Source organism: Leucopleurus acutus (assembly GCF_964270905.1).
Source record: "Leucopleurus acutus genome assembly, chromosome: 16".
NCBI classification, from domain to species: domain Eukaryota; kingdom Metazoa; phylum Chordata; class Mammalia; order Artiodactyla; family Delphinidae; genus Leucopleurus; species Leucopleurus acutus.
The window spans coordinates 50,662,432-50,674,407 of NC_139158.1; the positions used below are offsets into that span (position 1 = coordinate 50,662,432).

Consider the following 11,976-nt stretch of genomic DNA (forward strand, 5'->3'; position numbering starts at 1 on the left):
GATGTCTCGTTTAGAAGCTAAAAAGCCCTCATTCTGTAGAAGTGAGCCACTGACAAGCAAACGAGTGAAGGCCACCCTCTCTGTCTTGAAAGGCATCGTCACATCCTGCTATGGCCCGGCAGGCAGGCTGAAGCAGCTGCACAACGGCCTGGGGGGCTCTGTGCGCACAACCTCCCAGTCGGCAGCCCTCCTCGCCAACCTGCCAGTCACCCATCCCATTTTAAAGATACTGACAACTTCTGTGCAGAATCACGTGTCCTGCTTCAGTGACGGCGGCTTATTCACAGCCATTCTTTGCTGCAACTTAGTTGAAAATGTTCAGAGAATAGGTTTGACACCCACCACTGTCATTAAGTTAAATAAGCAGCTTTTGAGCCTCTGCACCAGTTACCTAAAATCTGAGGCCTGTGGTTGTCGAATCCCAGTCAACTTTAGTAGCACTCAGATCCTCCTCTGTTTGGTGCGCAGTATATTAACAAGTAAACCTGCCTGTATGCTCACCACAAAGGAAGTCGACCATATCAGTACTTTGATTCTGAGAGCCTTTCTGCTTATAATTCCAGAAAATGCCCAAGACCACATCATTTTAGGAAAGAGTATAATTGTCCCTTTAAAACATCAAAGAGTTATAGATTCTACTGTGTTACCTGGAATACTTATTGAAATATCAGAAGTTCAATTGATGAAGATATTACCTATCAAAAAATCAGATTCCTTCAAGGTGGCACTCTTTTGTGTGTCTTTATCCGGAGACCTTTCTGATACTGGAGAAGGAAATGTGGTGGTGAGTTACGGAGTTTCTCTTGAAAATGCAGTCCTGGACCAGTTGCTTAACCTAGGAAGGCAGCTAGTTAGTGATCACGTTGATCTTGTCTTGTGCCAAAAAGTTATACACCCATCTTTGAAGCAGTTTCTCAGAACGCATCATGTTATTGCTGTAGACAGAGTCGGAGTGGCTGTGATGGAACCCCTGAGTAAAGTGACAGGTAAAAAGCACTCTCAGCTTTTGCCCCTTATGGTTAATAAATCACACTTCTTTTGAGCAAAGATAGTCTTGGTGTGTGTCACTGTTAACATCTTGAACAATTTGAGAAGCCGCCAACCTCACAGTGTGTGTGTATCATTTCTGGCAGCAAAGGTGGTTTCTGGAAAAGATCCTGCATTGTTCACTTATTAAAAATTGAGTGATGAGGACTATTTTCTAGGTATTTTCCAGCCCCAAAATGTACTGCAGAGTCTGTCATAATCTAAAACTATTAACCCCCAAACATTTTACAGATTATTGAGAAATCTAACATTTTCATAATCACATAAAGTCTTTCATACTTGAAACAAAATTCTTCTACTTGAGTTTTACAAAGCTCTTATTGTATTCAGAAGGTAGTTTTGCAACTAGAATATTCACTTTTATCTAACTCCAACAAACAACTGTACTTCTGCCTAAATGGTGGTTCCTAATTAAGGGTGTGTGTGTGTGTGTGTGTGTGTGTGCGCGCCAGCAGGCTAGCTTTCAATATCCCAAATATTTCCAGCTAGGCTCCTTGAGACTGAGAGTTGGGATCATCTTTTACTTTCAGTGCTTACAACAAGCCTGGTCCACAGTAGGGGTTCTAAAATGTTTGTTGAATTAACAATAATATGTTTATTAACATACAGAATTATAACAGGCAAGAAATTCACCGTATTTCACAAACTCAGAAAAAAGAAGCAAATAGAAGTTTGGTAGTCACCTGCTAGAGCCAAAGAGAAATGACAGGCTGAAAAGTTCCTGATTTGAGTCACTTTTCAGTATCTCTTTAACTGCATTGACAACCCATCAGAAAGACAATCATTTCATTCAGATCAATTTCAATTCGTAAGTTATTAGACTTAAAAGTTTAAGTCTAATAAATTTTGTTAAAACTGTTAAAGTTGACTATTTTTAGTCTTATTATAAATCATCGAAAAGGAGAAGGATGAGTGCCAGTACTGAATCCCTAAGATCTCTGTGCTATTGCCCTGCCTCTGTAAGACTGTCAAATGATCGTTAGAGTGGAAACTGTTAAGAAATAACAGAAATCATTCTTTGGAACTCATTGGTAATATTGTGGGTCAGACCCATATCCTTAAATATTTACTGGCTTTTCATGAATCAGATGATTTCCAGTTGTGAATATTGAGTATTATAGATTATGTAGTCAGTTTTTAAACTGAAGCATTTTTCCATAGAAACAATATAAGTGGGCACTGGGTTTCCACACCAGCCCACAATTGATATTTTATGCCATTTGTAACTAGAACATGGTAAAACATGAACTGACCTATTTTATTTGAAAATGGATATGAAAAGTTATGTGTTTTCCAAGTATTTGCAGTTGATTCTTTGGAGTGTTATCAGATGTTATCAAGGAGTGTTATCAAGAGATTGCAGAGCTGCCAGTGAGACTGGGGAGAGTGTCAATGTTTTTTATAGACATGCCCTGCCCTGCTTCCCCAAATTATGTATGTGTAACGTTATGCAAAGCCACGGCTGCAGTCTTGGATCTCGGGAGCAGAAACTTTTTGAGACACAAGGGAAAAGGGGGGAAAAAACTATACCAGGCCGATGGTTCCGGTAAACTAATAACAGGTGAAGTATGTTTGGGACCTAATCCATCTTCTCTGGTGTGTCTAGGTTAACATTACCTCCTTTCTCCCCCTTCAAACAAAATTCCTCTTTACTGATGATCTAGGCTAAGTAATGGGGTTATTGTGCTTGGTTGACTTGTGGGTATGAAGCTTGTCATAGCTTACAGAGCATTTTTAACATTTGGTTTGATTTATTTGTGAAATAGACGTGATTATCCCCATTCTGGGAAAACCCACCCAGAAGAGTTAAATGACTTGCTGCACATCAGAGGATAATCAGCGGGAACGGGGATCCTCTCCTTACAAATTCTCTGTTGGTTCCACCCTTGAAATTATACAAAATGTAGAGTTTTGTGTTTTTTTCCTTAAATTTTAGATCCCTCAAGTATTCCTTATTCTTTGAGAATTCAGAAGTAAAGAGGAAAGGGTATTCAAAGAAGTGAAATTGTTCATGATTATTTTCTGGTTTTTTACAAAATTTTTGAGCTGCACATATTTTTAGACATAATTATTTTAATCCCATTAGTTTCAAAGAGGAAACTGGCCCAAGAAGGTACATTGCTAAGAGTTACAGTTTTAATCTTAAGACTTTAAACTAGTATTGTTACTCCTTATAGGTTTGTGCCGTTTCTTACATAACTACTACATTTAGAGATTTTTAGAAACCTTCAAGTCATCCTAACTTCTCATTCATATTTTTATTAATTTATGTTTTGTAAAATTTTACTATTTTACCTGTACAGGAAGGAGGGCAAAATATAATCAAAGAATAAGACAATGAAATAAGAATGTCACATACTTTATTTTGGCATAATTTAGGTAGTTGTTTACATGCAAACAGTTGTTAGGCAAAAAGAAAAAAAAAAATTCCTATATGTTCACTAAATGGAGCCCCAGAAGAATTCAACTACTCATCTATTTGCAGAGCTTACTTTGTGTGTTCTAAGGTAAAAATCATAACACCTTTAGAAAATGACCTATTTCCTCACTTCATCCTCATTCCAGATTAGTGGGGTTGTTAATTTGGTGTCTCTGATCCCTGCACAGGCTTCCAGGGTTCCTGGACTTCCTGAAAATGTATGCAAAATTGTGTGTGTCTTTTTGGAGAGTACAAAATAGCTAAACATGTTCAAAGACGTCTGTAAACCAAAAGAACCTCTGCTTTATTTGCATATGATTTTAATGACAGAATACTACTTATTTCACAGGTTTAAGAAGATGCATCTTATTTCTTTATCCTATATTTCATATCTTAAATGATATGCTTGTGGGGCTTTTATATTGGCTAGGAATAAATATTGTAAATGATTGTATGCTCCATCTTCACTCATCCATTTTGTGTTTTCTAAACTTTTTTTAAAAAATAGGAACAAGGCCTATTGGTTCCTTGGACTCAATCTCTCCCAGTAGTTATGGAAGTGTGAAAGATTTGTGCACTGCAAAATTTGGCTTCAAACATTTTTTTCATCTTATTCCTAATGAAACAACTGTCTGCAGCTTGCTTCTCTGCAACAGAAATGACACAGCCTGGGATGAACTGAAGGTAAGTAATAAACTGAATTCCACGTCTAGGGGCTGAGGCAGGGATTAAATAATCACTCAGACAAGTGCTATAATTTTTTTTCACATCGGTGAGCTATGCTTTTTTTTTTTCTTCATAACTTCCCTAGGTTGTATAGAAAGCAAAAACAACAAAAATGTGAGAATTAAAATTACAAGTAAACTGATTGAATTGCCTGTGATACTACAGAAACTTGGCATGTTGCCTCTTATTATTTCTATATTTTACAAGCAATCTGAAAGTCCTTGATGGGGACTTTTCTTAAGAAATTAACTTCAATTGTGTACTTGTTGGTGCTAATGTGTATGAATAATTCACTTAGCAATAGGTTCCCCAGTTATACTCATCATCCACCTCTTAACAGCATGTTGTCCACGAACAGCAATAACACATGCAGCTTTTATACAATGGAAGCGATGCCCTATGGCATTGGTCACAGACTTGAAGAATGCATGCTCAAGGATCTATCCTTGGTGAATATTCAAGGTCTGTGTGTTTTTATTATTGCTTGGTTGGATCATTTCCATAGCAACTTGAAATAAATTCTGTAGCGTTTATACAGCTAAGTTATTTAGACTGAAATATTTTTTTGGTAGAAATATTTGCATACCTTGCTGATCCAGTTATTGTGTTTGTGAATCTCAATTTGAAGAGCTAAATGTATATGAAAGAGGATATTAATCCAGACCATGAAAACAAACATCTGGCTAAAGTATTTTCTTTCATCTCTTTATTATTTCATCTTTATTATTCCAAAATGTATTCATCACATGACAACCTTAGTGACACCAGTTTTGTTCTTCTGCAATTAAAATCAGCCTCTTTGAGACCACTCTCTAAGTTGCCTTGAAAACGTGGTTATATTTCTTTGTGTTTCTGATGTCAATGTCAGATACTGGTGATTCGTTTCTTTTTTAGCTCATGTGTCAAACAGCACTGCATGCTTTGCAGTTAACAATCAAGGAACCATGTGTTTTATTAGGAGGTGGCTGTACTGAAACTCATTTGGCGGCATATATCAGACACAAGGTAGGTTAGATAGTCCTTCTTAAATTATCTGAATTCTCAGCAACATTCATTTTATGAAATAATAAGCTAAATCATAATACTCTGGAGCCTCTAATGCTTAATTTCTCAGTAGTCTTAAAATCAAATATTGTATTTGAAAACACTTGAGGAAAATAACAGTTGCAAATATAAGGTAATATCTTTATCACAATGATTATTAATCCAACCTTTTAGCAGGTGATCGCATTCTTTGAGTATTGTCTCTACTGCCTCTTGAAATGAGCATTCTGTTAATGGGAGCTGTCATCTTAGAGATCTTAAGTGCTGTGGTACAGTAATAATTGATATTCACTATGAAAGTGTTGAGATTCTATAGAATACTTCAGTACCTTCTGCATCTTCAAGAAAAAACTTAATTTCATTTATTAAAGCGTGCTAATTATTAGACTGTATTATAATTTTTAAATTGGTTTTCATTTATGATATATTGATTCTATTAACTAGAATTGTTTTATTAATCTATGAAACTCCATTTCCTGACAGTAAATTTAGTGCATTGTAGTTCTTATTAATTATTTCATTAACACTGACCTACTCTATTTGAAAATGGATACAAAAATGTATGTGTTTTCCAGGTATTTGCAGTTGGCTCTTTGGTTAGCCAGGAGTGCAGAGCTCCCTGGGATGCCTGGGATTGGGTGTAAACGTTTTTCATAGACATGCCTTGCCCTGCTTCCCCAAATAATTTAAAATCTGTTTGAGGATAAAGCCCATTCATGAAAAGTTATTGGAATTTACATTATGAAAAACAAAACCATTGCCAATCTACTGATGCTGAATGGGCAATAACATGGTCTGCAAATGGGACTGAGTAAACTAGAATAAGTCTTTTGGAGAAGGAAGGTGTTTTGAGTAGGATTTTAAAGAAACAGTATAGCACTGAAAATATAGGGAAAGAATATGCCATAGAGATGATCTCATCTGGTTCCAACCTCCTGGGAAAAAGAAAAAAGTGGTCACTATTTTTAAGTAGTTAGGATATGGGTTTTTAACTATCATTCAAGTATGAGTTTGCTAATCTATTACTTTTTCTATCATGAAATTTCTAGGATAAACTTTTTAGAATGGTGGAAAAGAAGCAAAGTTGTATAACCTTGTCATTAATTTAAAAAGAAGAATAGTTATTTTTTAAACATTAATGTGAAAATGACACGTGCTTAAATGGTTTTTGTCTTAATAATAATACATATATTCGCATTTTAAACAAATCTCAAACATTTGCCAAGCATAAATAAGTACTTCATCTGGGACATCTGGGACTTCCAGTAGTTCCTCCCGGATGTACAGAAGCCTGTGATTCACATATTATACCTTGTCCTTCATGTATTAAGGAGGCAGTACTGGGCAGTCCTTCAGAATAAGTTGATGGTGGGGTTTATTCTGAGTCGTTCATTCTGATAACATGACTGGTAGCGAGCATTTTTACTACAACAACCAGGTTAAGGGATTAGCCTGACCAGCTGGCCCATCCATGCCCTTTAGCCTTGTGCCAAACCCCTATGAATAAGGGTCTGATCAAGTATTTTTCAGAAACATTTTTGCATATTAATTGCTCTGTTCCGTGTTTTCAATGGTTTTGTTGCTCCTTAGACGCGTAGCGAGCCAGAAGGCATTCTTAGAGATGACGGATGTACCCAGACAGAACTCCAGCTGATCGCTGAAGCATTCTGCAGCGCACTCGAGTCTCTCGCTGGCTCTTTAGAACACGACGGAGGTGAAATTCTCACTGACGGGAAGTATGGACACTTTTGGTCAGTTCAGGCTGATTCTCCCTCTGTTGTGAACTGGCCAGATTTGCTTTCAAGATGTGGCTGTGGACTCTACAGCATCCAGGAAGAACTTAGCTGGTCCTTCTTAAGGAGTGCTCGTCTTCCTTTTGTGCCTCAAACCTGCCTTCCGTGTGAAGCCATGGACTCAGCTGGCAACCTGACCTTGGACTGTTTTACTGCAAAGCTTAGTGGCCTGCAGGTGGCTGTGGAGACTGCCAATTTGATTTTGGATCTTTCATATGTCATTGAAGATAAAAACTGATGTAAGAGAATAGCATGTTTATATTACAAAAAGAAAAACTAGTGACATGTCAATAAAGAAAAATATTGAGTGCATGTGTTGTCTCTCAAAGACCTGTTCTGCATATTGGGATTGATGATTCATAAATTTATAGATTCACTTATTTAAGAAAAGAATTGATTCTTGAATACCACATTATTATACCACAGAATAATAAAAATATGAAGCATTGTTAAAGATATGGTAATTATCTAGCAGTTTCCACAGATACCACTGTACACTGTTCTAAATTTCTGTTCTCATTATTTTGACGTCATTCTGAGAGCATAACAGAATTCTTTTTTAAATCCTATGTTCTTGTTCGGATATACTTATTACAGATATTTTTTAGTTCGTAGTAATTACATATGTTTAAAACTAGATTCCAAAGTATCACAAAGCATCTAGTACATACTGCTCATTCAAAAGAAGTATTCAAACTACGCATTCAGTAAAATTTCTGGGTTCTTTAACTGAGACTATATCATTCACTGGTTGGATAATTGATGTAGAAGCTGGTCTACCTACAACTGCTAGTTTGTATCACGGTTCTTCATTTTTGTTATTTTGATGAAATGTGTAATCAAGGAAAAATATAGATTTATATAGTAACTAAGCAGCATAGAGAAAAGAAGTAGAAAAACTATTTCTCTAATTTAGTCAAGAGTGCCAAAAAGAAACTGGTACAGCTCTCATATTCAAAGTAAAGACATGTCATATCAAGGAATATAATTTGAATTTTATGCAAATGCAAGATGTATTGATAAATTGAAGAAGAAATACAGAATGTAGCTAGAAGAATCAGTATGGAGCTGTAACATGTTATATTAAACTTTAGGAAAACATCTTGAACAGTTTGGGAAAATTAAACAACCTAAGAGTCAATGATCATATCTATAGCTGTGATAGAGGGAGATAGAATGTTTAAGCAATTTCCTCCAGTATTCTTGTAATCTAAAAGAATTTTTATCCTGAGCCAAAGAAGAAATTGCAGTACAAACACAGCAGTGCAATATATATTGAAAAATCAGCTACACTACAAGCTTCATAAAATATTTCTCTAAAATTTCATGTCTTTTATTATTAGGGTCAGCCTGGCAGAGTGGTAGGCAGCCTCTGAGATGGCCCCCAATTACCCACTGCCTCCTAGTTTTCAGGCCCTTGTCTAATCCCCTCCGTTGAGTGTGGGCTGGATGTAGTGACTCCTTTGAGTTTTCCAGTTCTCAGTTGGTGAACAGGAGTGTCTTAGGGCAGTTATCCTGTGCCTGATCTATCACTGTATATTGGGACATAACTTGTCTTTGTGGGTCTACAGGTGGAGAGGAACTGTGCTCCAGGAGCTGCACCTAAAGAATCACACACAGGGAGCCTCACCCACCCTGACCTGACTTCAGTAATGAGATTCTGGACTTTGAGCTGATGTTGTAACACCGTGAGAATTTGGGGGATCTGGGAAGGGTGTGAATGTATCTTGCATGGGATGGGCAGCCTCCAAGATGGTCCTGCCTCTTGGCGTACACACTTCGGGTGTGGCTGGGACCAAATGACTAGCTCTTAATGAGAAGAATACAGCAGAAGTGATGGGCTGTCACTTCCAATAGTGGGTTGTCAAAACAGGCTTCTCTCCTTATCTGTCACTCGCTCACTGTGACGGAAACAAGCTGCCAGGTTGGGAGCTACCCTCAGGAGAGGCCCACGTGGCAAGGGACTGAGGGAGGCTCCAGCCAGCAGCCCACAAGGAACTGAATCCTACCAACAAACACAAGAGTGAATTTGGAAGCAGTTCCTCCTTAATAGGCATCAAGATGAGTTTAGCCTCTATATCATTGCAGCCTCATGAGACACCCTAAAACAGTGGATCTAGATAAACCACTCCTTGATTGATTTCCTGACCCACAAAATCTGTGAGATAATAAACTTTAAGTCAAGTTTGGGGTGTTACTTGTTATGCAGCAATTAACACCTAATAAAGGCAAGAGTAAAGCTTATTTATAATTACATACTGAAAATTTGATCACACAAGTGGAAAAAAGCATTCTTGATGCCATGCCTTTGCATTTTCACCATCATTCCAAACATAAAGGCAGGGTTCATCACACATGTTTACAATGGGGTTTTTATATTCACTTAAGAAAGGGTGTCACATAGAAATATGGGAATTATCCTGGGTTCTCAGGATAGCCATTTTTAGCTCTGTCATTTTTAACTTTGCCTTAAAATACAATTATATTCCTTGGTGAAATACCAGTGCTCTCATTTTGAGTATGTCATAAATTTGTTGAAATATTTTTATAAATTCATGTTTCCTGAAGTTGTATACAATCCTTAGTAGAAAACACTGGAAATTAAAAAAAAAAAAAACTGTCTTAATAGTTCAAGAAAATCATCATTCAAACTCAGATGGTAAAATACGAGATGAAAATTCTTGACGAAAATAATTTCAGAGGAGCTCATTTTGACAGAAATCAACAACAAACTAGCAGCTAAGTTAAGCCTTGGGCATTGTTTGCTGACAAAGTAAGACTGAAGTCTGAATATTGCATTATGTTTCCTCGGGCAACAGAACAGGAAGCCCTGATAGCTACAAAAAAAGGAAAAGGAGAATCATGCAGAAAAGAATGAAGTCAGCACTGCTCGATACTTTTGTGGGACTCACAGGACACGTCTCATGTTTTATTATTATTAATTAGTAAAGTTTCTTGAACTGTAGGATTAGCATCTTTTTAATCAAAAGAGGTTAGGATTTTGGCAGCATAGAAAAAAAATTGGAGAACTAACACAAATTAAAAGACATTTTAAGTCAAAATACTCATTTAATCTTATAAATACCCAATTCCTTAATTCTTCCATTTATACTTGTATCAGAGAATCTTTATATGTTAGACATTTAAATCAACTGTTAGAGTGGAGTGTTTTCCACAGGATATTTAAATTATTATTATTAGTTCTTTTTTATTATCATAGATATTCTTGAACCCAGTTTGTATAATCAAAACTTTGGGGGCATTCACGTGATAGAAGAGGACTTTTAAGTACCCTCGTAAGACCCATCATATTCTGTATTCTTACATTGTTGAACAGTTTTTTGGATAACTTTAAAATAAAACAATATTGTTTATAGTCACATACATTATGTAGGTTACTATTTAAGAGTATCATGTACAAAAATCACACTCATAATCAATGCAGGGCCTGTCAAAACATCCAATTAGGTTATTCATTTCTGGTGATCTTTGGGGAATAGTCAAGGAGACTAAACATGTCTTATAGGTCCCTGTTTCAGCTGTATTGTATAAATAAATCTATCTCTTAATCTGAAGGAAAAGGCAAGTTTGAACATCTGATACCTTTATAATCTTTTTCATTAGTTAAGTGTTTCCACTTAGTAACTATAGTGTCCCATAATCCTTGGAAATGTTTGCCATTCACCTACAAAATTTGAGTTTAGATGCATCTAAACTCAATGTTAGCCTGTATTTTTGGATTACAAGTAGATTTATATGTTTCTTTATTAAGAATATAGTAATACTCATATAAAAGAGAATGCAATCTCTGAAAACTATTTGTATATGTAGATCAACCCATTTGTTGGAGAGAGAATTAATAGACTAGATGTATTAAAAGCAGTGGAATACCATTATCTGTAATAAATTGTGACTTAAGAGGGAAATGAAGCAACCTGACAAAGTTCTGTTAAGAATTCACATTGGGGAAACCTTTATAATAAACATCCTATTTTATTTAGCCCTGTAGCTTTTGTTTGAAGCATTGTGACTTCATTTTGAGAAATGTCAATTGATTTCTTTGTTTGCCAGACACAAAAGTCAATGGTGTTGAAGATTTAAAAAAAAGATTTGTTCACAATCCCTGACTTCAAGGAGTTGATCATCTGGCCGGCAAGACATATTTTTTAAGTATTATTTTCCTTTCTTCTTTCATAACATTTTGTAACAGTAGAAATTTTGGAAAATATGAATCTGACATACACACACAAAACAAAAACAAAGTCAAGAGTCGTCCTACTACCCAGAGATGACCACTGTTTACATTTTATGTGCATCTTTTTGGTTTGTCCTCTGTGTACAGTTTTCCAAAAATGTGATCATATAGGATGTTGTTTTATAATCTATTTTTTTACTTAATATGTCATGAACATCATAATCATGTATAATAATTACACATTCTTCTACTACATCAGTTTTAATACCTGAAGAAATTTCAGTTGTAGAGATTACAGGCATGCCTTGTTTGATTGTCCTTCACTTTAGTGCACTTCACAGATATTATGTTTTTTCATAAATTGAAAGTTTGTGGCAACTCTGCATCGAGCAATTCTATTGGCCCCGCTTTTCCAACCACATCTGCTCACTTTGTATGTGTCACATTTTGGTAATTCTCGCAGTATTTCTAGCTTTTTCATTATTATTATATTTGCTGTGTTGATCTGTGATCAGTGATCTTTGATGTCACTATTGCAAAAAGATTACAACTCACTGAAGGCTCAGATAATGGCTGGCATATTTTAGCAATAAAGTATTTTTTAATTAAGGTATATGCAATGTTTCTTGAGACATAATGCTATTGCACCCTTAATAGACTACAGTATACTGTAAACATAATTTTCATACATACTGGGAAACCAAAAAAAACTGTGTAATTTACTTTATTGCAGTTCTTGTTTTATTGTGGTG

The 11,976-nt window shown here is 35.9% G+C and overlaps 1 protein-coding gene across 2 annotated transcripts; it reads left to right on the forward strand.

Moving 5' to 3' along the window:
- Position 1: 1 nt before the first annotated feature.
- On the forward strand, positions 2-11,298 carry MKKS (MKKS centrosomal shuttling protein; the record flags this gene model as incomplete). 2 transcript variants are annotated; one of them, XM_082857409.1, is made up of 5 exons in its annotated part: positions 2-986; positions 3,975-4,150; positions 5,087-5,197; positions 6,827-7,268; positions 8,601-11,298. In XM_082857409.1, the coding sequence occupies 4 exons, from the start codon at positions 2-4 to the stop codon at positions 7,265-7,267; spliced, it is 1,713 nt and encodes a 570-aa protein (XP_082713535.1). In that variant the 3' UTR covers position 7,268; positions 8,601-11,298. The 2 variants fall into 2 exon arrangements, with proteins under 2 accessions (XP_082713535.1, XP_082713534.1); XM_082857408.1 differs by having other exon boundaries at positions 6,827-11,298.
- Positions 11,299-11,976: the final 678 nt, after the last annotated feature.